The following is a 19,341-nucleotide window of genomic DNA, read 5'->3' as shown; positions in this document are numbered from 1 at the left end:
CGCTCTTTATCCTCTCCCCCCCTTAAATCCTCCCAGGGCTCCGGCACCCCCCCCCCCCGGCAGCGGCGGCACCGGTGACCTTAATCCGCTCCGACCTTGCGGGGCTCGGGGACGTGCGGGACCGGGAGGGGAGAACCGGGGAAGGTTTTGGGGGGGTTGTGGGGGGGGACCAGGGGGCCGGGCTCGCCGCCCCGCCGCTGCCAAGGGGCGGGCAGCCCGGGCTGCCCCGGCCCCGTGCGGCCGCAGTCGGCGGAGCACCGGAGGCGCGGAGCGGTACCGGAGAGCTGGTACGGGACCGGGGGATTTGGGGGGGTCCGGAGGGGGCTGAGCCTCCCCAGCGGGGGCTGCAGGGTGGGGGGGGGAAGTGCCGGCTTGCCCCCCTGCTTTGGTTTAAGGGGCGCCCCCCCCGACCCCGGCAGGGTGTGCGTGCAAAGCGGGGCAGCAGCGGGGTGGGGGTGCCCGGGGGGGCTCAGCCCTCCCTGCGTGGCCACGGAGGCTTTGAAATCTCCCGGGGGGAGATTGAAAATCGCCTGGTGTGCCCCCCCACCCCAACCCCAGCCCAGCCTGGGGGCTGTCACCTCCGGGTGAGGAGCTGAGGGTGGGCACGGCCGCCTGCGGCCCCACAGTTCAGGGTGGAAAGGGGAGAAGGGGACGCAGCCCCCCCCCTCTGGCAGGGGGCAGCAGCCTTTCGGGAAGCCCTCGGGTTGGGTTTCCAGCAGGAGGGCTCCGGCTGCAGCCCCTGGCTCCCGGCCCACTCTCCTCGAGAGAGGAGCGAGGGGCAGAGCTCTCCAGGGCCAGGGGGGCTGCAGGGGCTCGGGGCTGGGGTGCTGGGGGCACTGCCCCTGTGCCTGGGGGGGCTGCCCCGCGGTGGAAGGGGTCCTCTCTGCTGCTTGGGGCAGGGCTGGCTGCCTTCGGGCCGTGCACTGCGGGATATCAGTTAGTTGGTCTCCAAAATCTCCGCTCTGTTCCCCGAGCAGCCCCCCTCGCACGCCGCCTCTTGGCACACACGCGTGGCAGGGCGCAGAGCACAGCCCTGCCGGTGGCAGCAGGCCAGCAGGGACTGGCCGGTCCCTGTCTCCTTGACACCTCTCCTTCCAGCCCGGCTTTCCCCAAACCCTCCCAGCCCTCCGGGAGCTGCTGCTGATCGAGGGAGGGGGCACGGGGCAGCCTGGGTGCCTGCAAGGGTCTGGCAGCCAGGCTTGGCAGCTGCCTGCACGCTGACGGCACCGGCTATTCCCAGCCCCGCTGCGCCGGTGCCGTGCTGAGTCAGGGGCCTGGGGCACGGCCGGCACCCCTGCACCGAGCCCCTCACCCCGAGGGGGACCCCAGGCAGCGATGTGCCCCTCCCCGCCCCCAAAGCACGGCCTGCCAGCTGCGCTCTGCAGCCCCTCGAGGGCTGCTCCAGCATCCGGGCGACTGGCACATCCCAGCGATTTCTCATCAGCCTAATTAAAGTCTTGACAGCCTAATCAAGGACCCATTGTAAGTCCCCGTTGCATTTTTAGTCCCGCTCGGCCCCGCGCGCTGCCGTCCCCGGGGTGCAGGGAGAAGGGTCCGGGAGCCCCTGCCTGCAGCTGCGTGGTGCTGGCACTCGGCTTTGTCACCGTCACCTCCAAATTTGCTGGCGTGGGGGGCTGCCAGGCGGTGGGGGGCTCTCCCCGGCAGTTTTGCCAGCTCCCAGGGTTAGTTCCTTCCTAGCAGCGGGGCTCTGCTCCCCTCCTGGCTCCGGGGGCCGCTCTGGCAAGTTTTTCCATTTTCCCCCCAACACCTTGCGAGCGCTGGCTTCCCGGTAATGCGATCAATATTTCATGGGCACGCCGAGACGAACTTGACACTTCACGAAAGCGGTGACCTGGGAGGAGGCAGGCGCAGGTGCTCTCGCCTGCACCGCTCCCCAGCCGCCCCTTTTCTTCCCTCCCCAGCAGTGCCGGCGAGGAGGAGGCCGAGCCATGGCATCGCTGCCGTGCAACGCCCGTGAGTGCTCTCCATCAGGGGGGGACGCGTGGGGCAGGGTGCTGGGTGATCCTGATTTACGCCGGGGCACCGTGGGCATCAGGGCGGGGGCCGGCAGCTCCGAAACATGGGGTGAAGGCTTCCGAGGGTCCGTGGGGAATCCCTGCGTGCCCTTCTTGTGGCAAAGGGAGTTTGTTTGGAGTCCTGCCTCCTCCATCCCAAACCGAGGGCTTGTGCGGGGTGCCAGGGGTGCAGGGAGCGCTGCCCCCGTGACGCAGCCCCCGCTGCCCCCCCAGGCATCCAGCTGACGGACACGCTGGAGCAGATGCAGCAAGGGGCGTTGATGCGCAAGGTGAAGTCCAAGGGCTGGAAGAAGCAGCGCTACTTCAAGCTGCAGGACGACTGCATGACCATCTGGTACCAGTCCAAGAGGACGGGCAAAACCGAGTCCGCCTGTGAGTCCCTGCTGGGGTGTGGCCGGGGCGGGGGGGGGACATCAGTAGGGTTCAGAGTGAACGTGGCTGTGAACGCGCCAAGTCCTGAGGCTGGGTTTGCTCCGGATGGGAACGTGGAGCAGCAGGAGGAGGGGTGCTTGGAAGGGCAGACGTCTGTGGGGGTGCCCCCTGCCCTGCGGACAGAGCTCCCCTCCCTCTGCCCCAGTCTCCATCAGCGACGTGGAGACGGTGCGGGAAGGGCACCAGTCGGAGGTGCTGCAGAGCCTGGCCGAGGAGTTCCCCGCCGAGCGCTGCTTCACCATCGTCTTCTACGGCCGCCGGGGCAACCTGGACCTCATCGCCGGCTCGGCGGAGGAGGCGCAGTGCTGGGTGTGGGGCCTGCGCCAGCTGATCGAGGTGGCCACCAGCATGGACCAGAGGGAGAGGATAGACCAATATCCTTCCCGCGGGCACCGCACCGCGCTCCCTGCGTCCCCAGCACGTGCTCGGTCTTTCGGGGTCTCACCCGTCAGCGTCAGGCCGGGGAGAGCCCCCAGCAAAAGGGAGAGGTTTGGTGCTCCCCGGCGCCGTCTCCCTTTAGCCGTGGTCCTTTCCCTTAACGCCCGCCCCGGCTTCTCTCTCGCACGTGGATCCGGGACTGGTTCCAGAAGGCCGACAAGAACAAGGACGGGCGCATGAACTTCAAGGAGGTGCAGCGCCTGCTCAAGATGATGAACGTGGACATGAACGAGGACCATGCCCTGTGGCTCTTCCAGGTACGCGCAGCCCGCCTGCGGGGCCGGGGCAGGCTGCACAACCTCCCTGCAGCAGGGCTTCCTCCCTCCCTTCCCTCCTAAATCCACCCCAAATCCCTCTGCTGGCACCGGGTGACCCCGGTGCTGAGCGAGCCCCCCCGCAGGCTGCCGACAAGTCGGAGTCGGGGACGCTGGAAGGGGAAGAGTTCGTGCTCTTCTACAAAGCCCTCACGGAGCGCGAGGAGGTGCTGAGCCTCTTCCAGGCCTTCTCTGAGGACGGGAAGAAGCTGACGCTGCTGGAGCTGGTGGATTTCCTGCGGCAGGAGCAGCTGGAGGACGAGGGCACGGAGGAGCTCGCCATGGAGCTCATCGACAAGTACGAGCCGTCGGAGACGGGTGAGAGCCCGGAGCTGCGCCCTGCGCTGGGGAAGGGGAGCGCTGAGACACCCCCTGCCCCTCCTGCCCCTCTTTTTTGGGTCTGTTTTACCTCCCGGGGGAGGTTGGGCAGCTGTGGGGTGCCTGCTCCGGCTTTGGGACCCGCTGCCTGCCTCCCCAAGGCTGCTGCCTCGGGCACCCCCATGGCTCCTGGTGCCCCAGCCTGCTGCAGGATGCCACCAGCAGCCCCGTTTGCCCCAGCCCCGTTGCCCTGGGTCTCCCATCTCCTCTTCTCCCGTCCGCCCGCAGCCAGGGCTCGCCACGCGCTGAGCGCCGACGGGTTCCTCATGTACCTCTGCTCCCCGGAGGGCTCCATCTTCAACCCCCGGCACCAGGGGCTGTGGCAGGACATGACCCAGCCGCTCTGCCACTACTTCATCTCCTCCTCTCACAACACCTACCTGATCGAGGACCAGATCCGGGGCCAGAGCAGCATCGAGGGCTACATCAGGTAACGGGCTGCTCCCTCACACCCGTCCCCGGGACCCCCGGCACCGCGCCCCGGGCAGCTCCACGGGGGGGAAAACGCAGCAGGAGGAGAAGCCCCTTTGGCTGAGAGCTGCCCCTGGGCGTGGGGCAGCAGGGATATTGCCCCGAGGGCTGCTTGCCAGCCTCCCTCTTCCCCTGGCCCTGCAGGGGGGACACCCCCAGCGGAGGGAGGGCGGGGGGGGGGTTTGCTTGGTGCCGGGCTGATCGCCCACCCGCAGGGCTCTGAAACGGGGCTGCCGCTGCCTGGAGGTGGACTGCTGGGACGGGCCGAACGGGGAGCCCATGGTGTACCACGGCCACACCTTCACCTCCAAGATCCCCTTCAGGGAGGTGGTGAGCACCCTGGGCAAGTACGCCTTCCAGGTAGGGCGCCGCGAGGCTGGGGGGGCGTGCTGAGGGGCGGCAAGGGGGCTCGGGGGGGGGTGGCTGCTTTCCCCCTGTCCCCCCCCACGCTGCTGCTGCTCGGGGCAGGAGCGTTGTTGGCACCTTGCTCCCCAGGCGTCCCCCTACCCGGTGATCCTGTCCCTGGAGAACCACTGCAGCATGGAGCAGCAGGAGGTGCTGGCCCAGCAGCTCAGGGACATCCTGGGGGAGCAGCTCCTCACCGCCACCATCGACGGGCGCGTCCCCACCCAGCTCCCTTCCCCGGAGGTTAGGGGCAAAGGAAACCTGCCCCAGCCCCTCCTGGATGCTGCTGGCACCGCTCCCTGACACCGCGGGGTCCCGGGGGATGGTGCTGAGCCCCGCGGAGCCCAGCACCTCAGGGTACCCCCCCTTCCACCCCTGCAGGAGCTGAAGCACAAGATCCTGCTGAAGGGGAAGAAGATCGGGCGGCTGGAGGACGTGCTGGACGGGCCGGGGGACGAGGCACCCGACGTGTCCGATGATGACAACGGGGCGGAGGCAGAGGAGGAGAGGAGGAGGATGAAGGTGGGTGGCCTGGGCTGGGGACCTGACGGCACTGAGCCCCCGGACACGGCTGTGGGACACCACCAGGAAGGGGGGGGGGACATTTATGGGCCATGCCAGCCCCCTTTTGGCACCACTGTGATGGGGACCCCCTGCCTGCTCCGTTCCCGCGGGGCTGGGGGTCCTGACGGGGCTCTGCCTGGCAGAAGGACAAGGAGAGCCTGGCCCAGGCGTTGTCCGACTGCGTCGTCTACTGCAAGAGCGTGTCCTTCAGGGGCTTCCAGGAGGCACGCAGCCATTCCCGGCCCTCCGAGATCTCCTCCCTCGCCGAGGCCAAGGCCAGGAAGCTCATCCGGGATGCAGGTGAGGTTTGGGGTCCGGGGTGGAGGTGGGGGGTGGCTGCTGGGTGTAGGGGGAGGGCCTCCAGGCACCGGGCATCCTCCCTGTCTGGGAGAAAGATGTCCTGGCAGGGCTGGAACTGGGGTGCTCGGCTCTGGGGGGTGAGCGGGGTTGGTTGGGTGCCTTGGGGAAAAGGAGAATGGGTGGGTGGGTGGGTGGGTGGATGGATGGGTGGCTCAGCACACGGTCAGGGTGGCGGTGCAGGCCAAGCGATGTCCTCACGAGCAGCCCTCCCTCCTCCATCCCCAGGGAACGACTTTGTCCGGCACAACGCCTGGCAGCTGACCCGCATCTACCCCAGCGGGATGCGCACCGACTCCTCCAACTACAGCCCGCAGGAGATGTGGAACGTGGGCTGCCAGATCGGTACGGCCCGGGGCCGTGGGGGGGCCGTGGGGCTGCCCCCTGCCACCCCGACCCATCTCCCTGCCGCCTGCCTTCCCCCCAGTGGCCCTAAATTTCCAGACGGCCGGCACGGAGATGGACCTGTGCGACGGGCTCTTCAGCCAGAACGGCCGCTGTGGCTACGTGCTCAAACCGCCCTTCATGAGGGACGAGGGGACCCTCTTCAACCCCGCCGAGCCCAGCACCCGGGAGGGCCCCAGCCCCGTCACGCTGACCATCCAGGTAGGGGCAGAGGAGGGACCCCGGGGAGCCCTGCGGGGGGCCCCGTTGCTCCCAGCTGGGTGCCAACTCCACCCTGGGGGGCCCTGCCCTTCCCCGCAGGTGATCAGCGGGCAGCAGCTGCCCAAAGTGGCCAACAGCAAGGACGGGGCCATCATCGACCCGCTGGTGCGCGTGGAGATCCACGGGGTGCCCGCGGACCAGGCGCACCAGGAGACCAAGTACATCGAGAACAACGGTGAGCAGGGGGTCCCGGGGACCCATCCATGCCCCGTCCCTGCCCCCCGCCACCCCCCAGCACTCCCTCTCCCTTCCCCAGGGTTTAATCCCCGCTGGGACGAGACCCTCCAGTTCCAGCTCCACGTGCCCGAGCTCGCCCTCGTCCGCTTCGTGGTGGAGGATTACGACAAGACGTCCAGGAACGACTTCGTGGGGCAGTTCACCCTGGCCTTCGCCAACATCAAACCCGGTGAGAGGTCGCTGCCCGGTGGTGTAGGGTGCTGGGGAAGGGGTTTGGCTGGGTGCTAGGGCGCGGGGTGCTCAGCCACGGCCTCGCTGTCCCCCCCCCTGCAGGCTACCGCCACATCCACCTCCTCTCCAAGGACGGCACCAGCATCCCGCCCTCCTCGCTCTTCGTCCACATCCGCATCACCGAGCCGCCCGGCCCCGAGCAGGACTGACCCACGGGGCCCGTGGGATCGGGATGGAAGCCATAGGGCCGGCCCGCTTCTGGCCCCATAGAGCTGGGGCCCCGGGGCTGAGCACGCCACCCCCTCGTTGCTCCGTTTGTGTCGTCCCTGTGTCGTCGTCGCTGCTGTGCCCGTGTTTGCAGTGGCCTCTGGGGGCTGGGGACAGGCACTGGTGTCTCCAGCGGTGCTTTGGGATCTCTCCCACCCTCTGGGAGAGGGTGGGGGAGGAGGAGAGCTGGAGCAGGGCGCCCAGGCTCTGCCGGGGGCTGGTCCCCCCCCCACCCAGGGGAAGCGAGGCTGGAGCCAAGCAAACCCCGGGGCTGGGCAGAGCTGGGAGAGGAGTCGCTGCTCACTGCCCCCATCCTGCAGCGCCCTCAGAGCCCCCGGCCCCCACAGCCCCAGGGATGCTCCTGGCCAGCACCACGTTATTAACCCTGGCCGTGTCCTCTCGATGTAAGCACCCTAATAAATTGTTCAGTGGCAGGCAGGCACGGGTCTGGGTGCCGTGGTGTTGCTCAGGGTTTCGGGGACACCCTGTTCCCGCTGTGCAAGCGCCAGGGCTGCTCTGCCCCTGCCAGCATCCCGAGGAGAGGATTTCAGGTTCAGCACAAACCCCAGGGGCTGCTCCTAGCCTGATTCTGGCGTCCTGGACACAAGGAGGGGTTTCCAGCTGGAGCTGTCCCATAGCTCACACCCCCCCCACCCCAGCGCAGCCAGCAGGACCCCAACCAGCCCCGAGCAACAGCACTACAAGGAGCCGAGAGATCCCTTTTATACAGCCGTATCCTACACCCCATATACACAGATGCCTATACACACACCTCCACCTCCCCCTCACGCCAAGGCGCCCTCCTTCCCGGGGGGGCACCCCCCTTCCCGCTCCGTCTCGGGGCGCCCCGCGGCCGGGCCGTCCCTCTGCACGGCGTGGAGGTGGACGGTGGGGGTGCTGGGGTCCTTGCCCACCCCCTCGGCGGCCCCGCGCTCGGGGTGGTGCCGCTGGATGTGTTTGATGACCTGGAACTTCTGCTTGGCCTTGTAGGGGCAGTAGCGGCAGAAGAAGGGGTGCTGGTCGGTGTGGGTGAGGTAGTGGTGGCGCAGCCCGGCCGCCCAGCGGAAGGCTCGCCCGCAGGCGTTGCAGACGTAGGGCTTCTCCTCGCTGTGCTTCTTCAGGTGGGTCTTGAGGAGGAAGCGGGTCTTGAAGGCCTTGCCGCACTGCTCGCAGATGAAGGAGCGCGCCTCGCGGTGCCGCGTCTCCTGGTGCACCCGCAGCGCGTCCGCCCGGTTGGTGCGGTACTCGCACTCGTCGCAGCGGTACGGCTTCAGCCCTGCGGTGACAGCGGGCACAGGTGGGGACAACGCCTCCAGCCCAGCACCTCTGCGGGGCTCTCTGTCCCTCCCCACACCCCCTCCTTGGCTCTGGGGAGGCACAGCCTCCACAGCGCGTTGTCCCCAACCCTCCAGCACCCAGGGACGTGCTCTGCGGGGTGTCCCCACGCCCCCCCCTCCTTGCCAGGAGTGCTGGCGGTGCCCCGTGGCCACACTCACCCGTGTGCTTCGTCATGTGGTACTTGAGCTGATTCACCCACTTGCACTTGTAGCCGCAGTCCGGGCAGAGGTATTTGCGCTCCTCCTTGTGGATCCGCATGTGGTACTGAGCAGAGGGACACAGGGCACGGTCAGGGGGAGGCCATGCCGCCTGCCCCGGGGCCATGCAGGGCTTGTTCTGTCCCAGCCCGTGGCCTCCACGGGCTTTTCTTCCTACGTTTGGCATTTAGGACTAAGTGCAGGTTTAGAAAGAGCCCGGCAGAGCAGAGTGCATCACGGCAGCCTTGCCCAGGAGGCCCTCGAGGGCTCCAGCACAGCCTGGCCATTAAAAAAGTCGATACTTCTTTTAGCAAAGACAGCCCATTTTCCTTCCATTACCCCACGCCCGGCTCCCTTGTTCTAGGAAAGGCCCTTTACTGCGTGGGAGGGTGATCATCCCCTACAAAGCTGAGCAGAAAGAGCATGCAGAAACCGTCCCCTAGCGCCACGCTACCCTGAACGGGCACCTCCTCCAGAAACAAAGGCTGCCCCGCGACCGGGGCACGGCCACGAGCACTCAGAGCTGCCAGCAGGGAGAGAAACGAACTCAGCCAGCTGCTCAAGTCTCGCTTTGCCACCCCCTTCGTTTCCAGCAGCGGGAAGCAGGGTGTAGCTCAGAACCCCACCCATCCTTCCCCGAACCTCCGGGTCTGCGCCCCCCAGCCCGAGCAGGGCGCTCACCTTGAGGCGCGAGGGGTCGGCGCAGGCGTACTTGCAGAGGTGGCACTTGTAGGGCTTCTCCCCGGTGTGGATGCGGATGTGCCAGGTGATCTTCTGCCGGTTCTTGGTGCTGTAGGCGCAGTCCGAGCACTTGTAGACACGGGTGCCGCCGTGGCCCTTGACGTGCTGGTCGAAGACGAGCTGGTGACGGCAGGCGAAGTCGCAGAAGGGGCAGCGCAGGGGCTTGTCCTGGGGGGCGGCGGGCTCGTGGCTCTCCACGTAGTGCCGCACCAGCTGCTGCCGCTCCTTGGCGGCGAAGCTGCAGAGCTCGCAGCGGTGCCCGAAGTGCTGCCGCTTGTGCTCCTCCAGCGCCTCCCGGCTGGGGAAGCTCTCCTTGCAGGTGCCGCACTCCAGGTGTGGGTGCTGCTTCTGCAGGTGGCACTTGAGGGTGGCCTCGCTGTGGCACACGAAGCTGCACCGCGGGCAGCCGTAGGCCACCTTCTCCTCGTGCCGCCGCAGGACGTGCTGCTTGAGGGCCGTCTCGGAGCTGAAGCGGGCCTCGCAGCGGGCGCAGCCGAAGTTGAGCTCGCCGCGGTGGCAGCTGTTGACGTGGCGGGTGATGTCGTTCTGCAGGTAGCTGCCGTAGTCGCAGAGCGGGCAGAAGTGGGTGGGCGTCTTCTCGTGCACCCGCAGGCGGTGGATGCGCAGCTTGGAGTTGGTGCCGAAGGTCTGGCTGCAGCTGCCGCAGGCGATGCGCCCCACGCCGGTGTGCAGGGACTGGTGGGCCTCCAGGCGGTAGCGCCGCGTGGTGCTGAACTCGCAGAAGCGGCACTGGTGGGGCTTCACCCCCTCGTGCTTGATGCGCACGTGCTGCCGCAGGCAGCGGGCCTGCTTGCAGGTGAACTCGCACTGCCGGCACTGCAGCTGCGGCCGCTTGCCATAGTGCTGGCGGTGCAGCCGGCGGTGCAGCCTCAAGGCTTTGGCCGCCTGGGAGGTGAAGGGGCAGGAGGCGCAGCGGAACTCGCCCAGCGCCACGCAGCCCCGCTGCTTGTGCGTCCTCATGGCCCGCTCCTGCTGGCAGGTGAAGGGGCAGCTGGGGCAGGACAGGCGCCTCCGCTTGGGCAGCGGGGTTTTTGGGGCGGCTGCGCCCGCTGGGGGCTCGCCGTTGAGCGAGTCTCCCCCCGGGATCGGGGTGTTTTGGGGTCCATCCCGCTCGGGAGGCGCGAGGTGCTTCTCGGCGCGGTGGCTCTTCAGGGCCCGCTGGGAGCGAAAGGCCTCGGGGCACTGCGAGCACCAGAACTGCTCCAGGCGCCGGCAGCCGTCCTCCACGTGGGAGGTGATGGTGGAGACGCGGGAGCAGACGAAGGAGCAGGCGTTGCAGCGCAGCTTGCCCCCCTCCAGCCGGTATTTCTCAGAGGGCTTCCCGGGCTGGGAGGGACAAGCGGCTCCGCTGGGCTCAGCCCCATCCCCTCGCTGCCAAAGCTCTTCTGGCACCTCCCTGCTGTCACCCGGGAGGGACTGCTCCGGGGAAGGACAGCCCGGAGCCTGCTCCCCAGCCGAGGGACCGTCCGGTGCCTGCATTTCATCAGCCAGCACTCCTGCTGCCCAGGGGGGGTCAGGACGTCCTGACTCCTCCGTGCCCCCCCTGTCGCTCTCTGCTGTTCCTGTGCTGTTGTCACCCAGCTGGTGCGAGCCAGGTGGCTCCTGAACTTGAGGCTTGGGGATCTTGTTCTTCTTCTTCAGGAGGACGGGGCACTTTTTGAGGAGGTGGGTGTTGAGCCCCCTTTGCTGCTTAAAGGTGGCGCCGCACTCGCAGCAGACGAGCGGGGCGCGGCGGCTCTGGCAGCTGGCTTTGGAGTGCAGGGACAGGGACTTCTCCCTCCGGGTTACGTAGGAGCATTTCTCACACCGAAAGATCTGGCTGCTCTCCGACTGCACCACCAGCATCTGCACCCTGCCCTCCAGCACCAGCGTCTCCGCCTGCTCCTTGTCCTGCTTCCGCAGCGCCTTCAGCACCGACTCCGAGCCGCTCCTGGCGTCGTCGCTGGAAGCGGCCACAGCGCCCGGGACGAGTGGGGGGCTCTGCTCAGGGGTCTTCAGCACGCTGAGCCAGGCCTCTGGCAACTCAGCTGGGCCGGTCTCTCTCAGCTCCGCATCTGGGACCAGCTTGCAGGGGGCTGAAGGAGCGCCCTGGAGGTGGCCCACGGCCTCCCTGATGGGGTTTTTGTCCTGGCGGGCACCCGGTGCTACGCTGTCCTCCTGCCTCACCTCCTCGTCCTCGTGGACATTTGACTCCTCTTCCTTGTAGCCCGGGATGTCTCCAAGTGCACCGTCGCTGTCCTCCAAGCCGAGGTGATCCCGGGAACCCAGCACCTGGTAGGCTGCAGGAGGCTCCCTGCAGCTCAGCATTTCCACACTCTGGGGCTGCGCCGTGCAGGCTCCTCCAGCCAGGTGCTCCAGGATGGGGTCAGACGAGACGTTCAGCGTCTCTAGGTGCAACGTGCAGCTCTCTGCCTCTTCCCCCGCAGCAGCAAGCTCAGCTGAGCCCGTGGCAGCACCACTCTGCATGCAGGCATCTCCCAGGGCGTCACCGGTGACTGGGCAGCTCCGCTCCCCCTGGCCCGTAGCTCTCTGCACCTTGCTGCTGTCCCCTGGCAGTGCCGTGTCCTGCCCGAGGAGGGGCACCACGAACACTTGCTGGTAACCCTCATCCCCCTGGGGCTCCAGCTGGGCTGGCTTTGCCTTCGCCCACTGCTCCTTGCCAGAGAGAGGGGAGCTGGTGTCCACACGCAGGGCAGCACCGAGCTCAGAGCCGAGCAGCGCCTCGGAGGAGGAGGAGATCTCCAGCTCCTTGCTGGCGTAGTTTTCCAGCCAGTCCTTGTCACCGGGCACGTAGCCGTGCACCTTGCGCTTGTGGAAGAAGAGGCTGGTGTTGCTGAAGGTGCAGTAAGAGCAGAGGGCGCAGCGGAACTCCTTCTGCTTGGTGTGCTTGCAGTTCTCGTGGTTGAGCAGCGCCTGCTTGTACTTGGTCTGGTAGGCGCAGTAGCGGCACTGGAAGCTGGGCACCTGGTAGTTCTGCGAGTGCTTGGCCTGCACGTGCTTCTGCAGCTCGTACTTGCGCTTGCAGGCGAAGCCGCACGCCTCGCAGACCAGGCTCTTGCCCTGGTGCCGCAGCTTGTGGCTGCTCAGCTGGTCGGCACGGTGGCAGCGGTACGAGCACTGGTTGCACTGGTACCTGTGGGGAGAGCAGAATCGGTCAGGAGGAGCGGGGAACTGTGATCTGGGCAGCTCTAACCACAAGCAGTTCCTCCCCGCTGCACTGCTGGTGCTCCACATCCCCAGCCCTTGGACAGGAGTCCCTGGGCACCCCAGCAAGCAGCTGGGTCAAAGCACAGCGAGGTGGCAACACAGGAGTAAAATCACATTTTTGGCGGAGCCCTGCATGAACCCAAGCTGCCCTTGGCCCACAAACACCAGCAGAGTGCGTGAGGCCGAGCTCAGAACTGCAGCAACGTGGTGGGGGTGCCGAGACACCAGAGCTTCGCCTGCACAGCACCCACGAGCTCAGACCGCATTTACCACGGGCCACACAGAGCAGGCAGCAGCCACTGCCAGGAAGGGGGAGGCTGGCACCCGACGCAGCTCCCGGAGCAGGATTTGGGGAGCCCTCACGCTGCTGCCAGGCCGGGCGGCCCGGGGGCAGTACCGGAGATCTCCGGTGTGCTTGCGCATGTGGACGTTGAGGTAGTGCTTCCACTTGGTGACGTAGCCGCACTCGGTGCACATGAAGTTCTTGTCGTCGGAGTGGGTCAGCATGTGCTTGGACAGGTAGCTGACGTCGCGGCAGGTGAAGTCGCACAGCTCGCACTTGTGGGGCTTCTCTCCTGCGGGGGGGGGACACGAGCAGACTGGGTGCTGCGGCAGGATGAGGCAGCAGAGCGGGGAAAATCAGCTCAGGAGGTTGGGGTAACGACAGGGATGGGGATGGAAGCCCAGAAACCCTCACCAAGCCCTCCCCGACCTCCACCCCGACCTGCCGGCTCGGCTTGGGGCGCGGCAGACACCCACCCGTGTGCAGCAGCATGTGGCGGATGAGCACGCGCTTGTGTGCGGTGGCGAAGGCGCACTGGGCGCACTTGTGGACCTTCTCGTTGGCGTGCATCTTGCCCACGTGGTCGTGGAACTCCACGGGGTTGAAGGTGGCGTAGGGACAGAAGGCGCAGCGCAGCTGCTCGCTGCCCGGGTGCCCCTGCTTCTTGTGCTTGCGGAAGAGGTGCTTGTTGGAGCAGATGAAGTCGCACTGCTGGCAGTGGAAGGCGTAGTGGGTTTTGCGGTGAGCCTCCATGGCCTCGGCCGTGCCGAAGAGCAGCGAGCAGGCGTGGTGCCGGCACTCCACCGCCTTGACGCCGTGGGCCTCCTTCAGGTGGCGGACAAACTCCCTGCGGTCCTCGGCGCAGTAGTCGCAGCCCCCCTGGAAGCAGCTCAGCCTCTTGGGCTCGGCTTTGTGGCTCTTCAGGTGCTCCTTGAGGGCCTGGCTGAGGCGGAACTTCTCCTCGCAGACCGGGCAGGAGTAGACGTCGGAGTAGAAGTTGGAGCTGTCCTCGTGCATGCTGGCCATGTGGCGGTTGAGGGCGTTCCTCTCCACCGAGCTGTAGTGGCAGAGCGGGCAGCGGTGAGCCTTCTGGCCCGCCTCGCGCAGCAGGTGGATCTTCAGCTTGCTCTTGCTGGTGAAGAACTTGCGGCAGTTGGGGCACTGCAGGCTGGGGTCGGGGAAGTGCAGGTGGAGGTGCTCCACCAGGTGAGTCCGCTTCTTGAAGCACCGCTTGCACTCGGGGCACATGTGGGTCTTGTAGAGGGGCTCGCAGCCCTCCGCCACGTCCCCTGCGAGCAAGGACAGGGAGAGGATGAGCACAGGCGGGTATTTCCCTCCTGACCCCGCCGGGCTGGGCTGAATCGTGCAGAAGACGAGGACCCGGAGGGGCTGTCCCCACCCTGAGCCACCATCGGGGTTGGGGTGGCCCAGCACAGCCTAAATTAGAGCCAGGCAGCCCCCGCCTAGACAAAAACCCCGCTCCTTCATAACCAAAAGGCCCTGGCAGCTCCCAGCACGCTCCTACCTTTGAAACGCTGCGCCTGGGGCCCCTTGGCTTCCTCAGGAGCCTCCTTCCCATGCTGCTTGTCCTCGCCCTCACCGGGGCTCTCCCCGTTCTCCCCCAGGGACTCATCCCCGCCGCTGTCCGAGTCTTCTCCAGCCTCCAGCTCCTCCACATCCTCCTCCCCGCTGCCTGAAGGTTTTGCTGGTTTTCCTTCCTCTGCGTCTCCCCAGCCGGGCTGGCGACTCTCCGCCACCTCCTGCCCTCCTGCTTCGGGGGAGAAAAACCGAGACGGCCACGCTGCAGCAGGAGGCAGCCGCCAGCCGGGGTCACCCCCAGAGCGAGCCGTACCTGGGGGCAGCACGCGGGGGTGTTGCAGGGGGGCACCACAGCCCCCCCACCTTTTTTCCTCCCTTCTCCACCCCCCAGCGCCCTCCCCGTGCCCGGTACCGGCGGCGTTGGGCGCGTTGCTCAGCGTCACGTTGCCGGCCACGGCCTGGATGAAGATTTCCACCTCGCCTCCATCACCAGGAGCCCCTTCCCCGGGCATCGACGCCTCGGCCAGCAGCATCTCCCGGCTGGAGGCCGGTGGGGGAGCCCCCTCCGGGTCGCTGCCGGCTGTGGGGGGGCTCCCCGTGGCCCCCGCTGCCCGTCCCGGGGTGGGCAGGAGCAGCTCGGGGCAGGGGGCATCCAGCTCCTCGCCCGCAGCCCCGGGGGTGGGCGTTTTTTCGGTGCTCATGGCCCCTCAGCTGCTGCTGGCACCGGGCAGGGGGGGCTCCGGAGCTGGAAAAAGGAACAGGACAATAAGGGGGGGGGGGTCCCAGGGAGGGGGCGGCTCTGTGAGGGGCCCGCACCCGGCCCCAAAAGCCTGGGAGCACCCAGCGGGGGCTCGGCCCCAGCCCCATCCCGTGCCCCAATCCCATGCCCCCAGTACGTCTCGGTTCCCCCCAGTACGTCCCAGTATCCACCAGTTCCGCCAGTACATCCCAGTGCTTCCCAGTACATCCCAGAGTCCCACAGTTCTCCCCCAATGCCCCAGTGCCCCCAGTACATCCCAGTGCCCCCCAGTTCCACCCAGTATATCCCAGTGCCCCTCAACACACCAGTACCCCCTGTTGCTCACCAACACCCCAGTGTCCCCCAGTACATCCCGGATTCCCCCAGTACCCTCCCAATATCCCAGTGTCCCCCAGTACATCCCAGTGTCCCCCAGTACCCTTCCAATATCTCAGTGTCCCCCAGTATTCCCCATTACATCCCAGTGCCCCCCAGTACTCCCCCCAACACCCCAGTGTCCCCCAGTACATCCCAGTGTCCCCCAGTACCCTCCCAATATCCCAGTGCCCCCCAGTACCTCCCAGTGCCCCCCAGTTCCACCCAGTATATCCCAGTGCCCCTCAACACCCCAGTACCCCTTGTTCCTCCCCAACACCCCAGTGCCCCCCAGTACCCTCCCAGTATCCCAGTATCCCCCAGTACATCCCAGTGCCCCCCAGTTCCTCCCAGTATCCCAGTGTGCCCCAGTACATCCCAGTGCCCCCCAGCGCCCTCCCAATACCCCAGTGTTCCCCAGTACATCCCAGTGCCCCCCAGTATCCCCCCAACACCCCAGTGCGCCCCAGTACCCTCCCAGTGTCCCCCAGCGCCCTCCAGTACCTCCCAGTGCCCCCCAGTTCCCCCAGTACCTCCCAGTGCCCTCCAGCTCTCCCCCAACACCCCAGTTCCCCCCAGTTCCCCCCAGTTCCCTCCCAGTGCTCCCAGTTCCCCCAGTACCTCCCAGTGCCCTCCAGCTCTCCCCCAACGTCCCAGTCCCCCCCAGTTCCCTCCCAGTGCTCCCAGTTCCCCCCCCCCCAGCGCCACCTGCGGGCCCGGCCGGCCTCATCTCTATGGTCTCGCCCCGCGGCCTAGAGCGCCGCCCTTTGTTGCGCGGCCGGCGGGGCCGCTCTACCCCCCCACCACCGCCCGGCTCCGCTCTATGGTGCGCGCCGCGAGCCGGCCGGAAGCGGCGGCACCGGAAGTTGAGGGGTGAGGGGGGAACCATAGAGAGCGGCGCGAGGGTGAGGGGCGGCAGCGGGGCGGCGCTTCAGGGGGGTAAATTTGGGGATAAATTGGGATAAATTGGGATAATGGCGGCGGAGGGTGGGTTATAAGGGATTTAGGAGAAGCGGGGTGAGAATTGAGGGGCTGAGGGGGCGGCGGGTGCGCCCTGGGGGCCTCCCCCCGCCCGGGGCCTGCTCCGAGCCCCCAGGCCTGGGGGCGCCTCACGGGGACGGGCCCGGGGCTGCCCTCCCCCCCCCCTCCCTGCTGCCCCCCCCCTACCTCGCTGCTTCCCTTCTGTCCCTGCCCGCACAGGTCTGCTCGCAAGCCGCCGGGGCGATGCTGCGGGAGGCAGCCCCCTAGCCCCCGCCATGCCGTTCTCCGACTTCGTCGTGGCCCTCAAGGACAACCCCTACTTCGGGGCCGGCTTCGGGCTGGTGGGGGTGGGCACGGCCCTGGCCCTGGCGAGGAAAGGGGCTCAGTTCGGCCTGGTGGCCTTCAGGCGTCATTATATGATCACGCTGGAGGTGCCCAGCAAGGATAAGAGCTACCACTGGCTGCTGAACTGGATCTCGCACCACGCCAAGCACACGCAGCACCTGAGCGTGGAGACGTCGTACCTGCAGCACGAGAGCGGGCGCGTCAGCACCAAGTTTGACTTCGTCCCCAGCCCCGGGAACCATTTCATCTGGTAAGGGGGAGCAAGGGCAGAGGGAGGGGCAGGCTGGGGACTCGCCATCATGGGCTCTGTCCCCCAGCGCCATCCTCTTGCCCCAGGTATCGGAGGAAGTGGATTCGCATCGAGCGCAGCCGGGAGAAGCAGATGATCGACCTGCACACAGGAACCCCCTGGGAGTCTGTCACCTTCACGGCGCTGGGCACCGACCGGGAGATCTTCTTCAACATCCTGCAGGAAGGTCTGTAGGAGGCTTCGCGGAGGCGCTTCACGAGGGAGCCTGCTCCCTGCCAGCTCTGCCCTCTGCCTCTCTCCGCAGCCCGGGAGCTGGCTCTGCAGCAGCAGGAGGGGAGGACGATCATGTACACGGCCGTGGGGGCGGAGTGGCGGCAGTTCGGCTTCCCCCGCCGCCGCCGGCCCCTCAGCTCCGTGGTGCTGGAGGAAGGCGTGTCGGAGAGGCTGGTGCAGGACGTGAAGGAGTTCATCGACAACCCCAAGTGGTACAGCGAGAGAGGCAAGGCTCCCTTAGTGCCCGCTGCGGCTTCTTACCCTCTGCTGGCACGGCTGGGGCCTGTGAAGCCCCTTGGGACAGCTGCAGAGAGCCCTGCTGCTTCGTGCATCCCCTGTGTGTGCTCCGCCCGGCCCCGTGGCTCTGGGGGAGAGGGCTCGGAGCAACCCAGCAGGTTCCTAAAAGGCTCCTGTCTCCCTAGGGATCCCGTACCGAAGGGGCTACCTGCTGTACGGCCCTCCGGGCTGCGGGAAGAGCAGCTTCATGTGAGTATCACCGGCTGGGCAACAGCAGCCTCTGCCCGCTGCCCCCTCTGAGGTGCAGCAGCCTCTGGAGGGAGAGTTGGGTGGGCTGGGGGTTGAAATGCAGCGGGACAGGAGCAGGCTGTGCCTCCTGCACTATGCTAGGAGGGAGCATTCACCCTGCTGCAGGTCAGGTGCTGTTTCTGCTCCCCGTTGGGGAGGAAGCCAGCGGGCAGGGAGCGCCCGTTCCACAGCCTGCCCTGCCTCCCCCTGCTCCGGGCGCTCTCGCTGTGATTCAGCGCCTCGTTTTGTGTCCCTCCCAGCACAGCCCTGGCCGGGGAGCTGCAGTACAGCATCTGCCTGCTCAGCCTCAGCGACCGCAGCCTCTCCGACGACCGCCTCAACCACCTGCTGAGCGTGGCGCCGCAGCAGAGCATCATCCTCCTGGAGGACGTGGACGCTGCCTTTGTCAGCCGGGACCTCGCTGCTGAGAGTGAGCGGCGGCCCTGTCCCCGGGGCAAACAGCGGGGGGAGATCGGCCCCAACAGGGGCTGGGGTGGTGCAGCCCGAGCTGGAGCTCACCCCCTTTTGGCTAGGCCATGGGAAAGGAGCACTGGGTGTGTTATTCTGGGCAAAGACACTTGTCCTGCCCAGCGTGAGGAAGGAGGCGGCCTTCCCCCGTTCTCCTGTCGGGTTCAGAGGGTCTGTGGGAGGGAGGGAGGGAGCAGGGAGCTCGGTTTCAGCCTCGCGTTGTGCAGGTGGGTGTTAGCTCAGCCCTCTCTGTCCCCAGACCCCGCCGTGTACCAAGGCATGGGGCGCCTGACCTTCAGCGGCCTCCTCAACGCCCTGGATGGCGTGGCCTCCACGGAGGCCAGGATCGTCTTCATGACCACCAACTACGTGGACAGGTCAGAGCTGCCCCCCTGGGAGGTGGGACGCGGGTAAAACCATCCTTCTGGCAGCCTTTTTTTGCTGACCTAGCAGGAAAACTGGGTTCTTTCGGGTCCGTTTCATTCCTCAGACCCCAGGGACAGAGCTGCTCCCCGTATTTATGGCGCTGCCGAGCCCCTGGGGTCTGGTTGCTGAGGCAGCCCCGTGTTTCTCGGCAGGTTGGACCCAGCCCTGGTGCGGCCGGGCCGCGTGGACCTGAAGCAGTACGTGGGGCACTGCTCCCCCCGGCAGCTCGCCCGCATGTTCCTGCGCTTCTACCCCCAGCAGCCCCCCGCCGCGGCCGAGCGCTTCGCCCAGCGGGCGCTGGGGGTGTGCGAGCAGCTGAGCGCCGCGCAGGTGCAGGGCCACTTCATGCTCTACAAGGAGGACCCCGAGGGAGCCGTCGAGAACGTGGGCTCCATGCTGCTGTGAGCCCTGCTGCAAGGACCAGATCCTCATGGGGACGCCTCTGCCTCGGTGTTTTATTAACACGGAGCTGCCCCAGGGCGGGTTTGGGTGCTATCCCGCTCGCCTCCCTCGTGCTGGGACTGTGCGGGGCTGCTGGAGGTGGAGCCGGGACACATCCACCCCACAAAGGGGGTGAGAGCCCTCAGGGGAACATCCCCGGGGCAGGACACGGAGGTGATGTGCTGCTGGACAGAGCTGCTGCTCTCTGACGGGACAGCAGCTCCCGGAGCTGTGAATATTCTCAGTGAAACATAAAACACAGCTCCTGGCTCTCCCGTCCCTTCTGTGCGCGTGCTGCTGAGGGTCAGCTTTGTCCCTTTGCCTGGTGCTGGCCCCGACCCCAAGAGTACAGGCAGCACCACGTCTCTCTGCTTGCTTTTAATGGGGTTAGTGCCACAGCCCCGCATGCTGCCTTTCTGCCAGGTGAGCCCCACAACAGCCCTGTGAGGTAGGGCA

At 67.1% G+C, this 19,341-nt stretch overlaps 3 protein-coding genes across 10 annotated transcripts; 2 read left to right on the top strand and 1 right to left on the bottom strand.

Annotated features, from left to right (window-relative positions):
• Positions 1–217: 217 nt before the first annotated feature.
• On the top strand, positions 218–7,174 carry PLCD4 (phospholipase C delta 4). 4 transcript variants are annotated; one of them, XM_084523807.1, is made up of 16 exons: positions 218–287; positions 1,923–1,974; positions 2,250–2,408; positions 2,614–2,842; positions 3,034–3,163; positions 3,307–3,538; positions 3,827–4,028; positions 4,285–4,429; positions 4,565–4,717; positions 4,856–4,996; positions 5,185–5,338; positions 5,624–5,740; positions 5,823–6,001; positions 6,101–6,236; positions 6,318–6,467; positions 6,572–7,174. In XM_084523807.1, the coding sequence occupies exons 2-16, from the start codon at positions 1,950–1,952 to the stop codon at positions 6,676–6,678; spliced, it is 2,259 nt and encodes a 752-aa protein (XP_084379933.1). In that variant the 5' UTR covers positions 218–287; positions 1,923–1,949; the 3' UTR covers positions 6,679–7,174. The 4 variants fall into 4 exon arrangements, with proteins under 4 accessions (XP_084379933.1, XP_084379930.1, XP_084379931.1 ...); XM_084523804.1 differs by having other exon boundaries at positions 5,182–5,338; XM_084523805.1 differs by lacking the exon at positions 218–287 and adding an exon at positions 1,287–1,482 and having other exon boundaries at positions 1,926–1,974; positions 5,182–5,338.
• Positions 7,175–7,443: 269 nt separating this feature from the next.
• On the bottom strand, positions 7,444–15,997 carry ZNF142 (zinc finger protein 142). Of its 2 annotated transcripts, none has more exons than XM_084523802.1 (8): positions 15,885–15,997; positions 14,475–14,807; positions 14,049–14,294; positions 13,000–13,812; positions 12,638–12,815; positions 8,953–12,166; positions 8,233–8,338; positions 7,444–8,012 (listed from the first exon to the last, which is right to left on the bottom strand). In XM_084523802.1, exons 2-8 carry the CDS (start codon positions 14,761–14,763, stop codon positions 7,522–7,524), a joined length of 5,337 nt encoding a protein of 1,778 aa, XP_084379928.1. In that variant the 5' UTR covers positions 14,764–14,807; positions 15,885–15,997; the 3' UTR covers positions 7,444–7,521. The 2 variants fall into 2 exon arrangements, with proteins under 2 accessions (XP_084379928.1, XP_084379929.1); XM_084523803.1 differs by having other exon boundaries at positions 14,049–14,291.
• Positions 15,998–16,030: 33 nt separating this feature from the next.
• BCS1L (BCS1 homolog, ubiquinol-cytochrome c reductase complex chaperone) lies at positions 16,031–19,147 on the top strand. Of its 4 annotated transcripts, none has more exons than XM_084523811.1 (8): positions 16,031–16,049; positions 16,377–16,752; positions 16,839–16,978; positions 17,057–17,251; positions 17,448–17,511; positions 17,811–17,980; positions 18,278–18,395; positions 18,597–19,147. In XM_084523811.1, the coding sequence occupies exons 2-8, from the start codon at positions 16,433–16,435 to the stop codon at positions 18,847–18,849; spliced, it is 1,260 nt and encodes a 419-aa protein (XP_084379937.1). In that variant the 5' UTR covers positions 16,031–16,049; positions 16,377–16,432; the 3' UTR covers positions 18,850–19,147. The 4 variants fall into 4 exon arrangements, with proteins under 4 accessions (XP_084379937.1, XP_084379934.1, XP_084379935.1 ...); XM_084523808.1 differs by having other exon boundaries at positions 16,038–16,081; XM_084523809.1 differs by lacking the exon at positions 16,031–16,049 and adding an exon at positions 16,070–16,115.
• The last annotated feature ends 194 nt before the right edge of the window (positions 19,148–19,341 follow it).

The sequence above is a fragment of the Aythya ferina genome (assembly GCF_964211825.1).
Source record: "Aythya ferina genome assembly, chromosome: 6".
NCBI lineage: Eukaryota > Metazoa > Chordata > Aves > Anseriformes > Anatidae > Aythya > Aythya ferina.
This window is presented reverse-complemented; position numbering and strand designations above follow the sequence as displayed.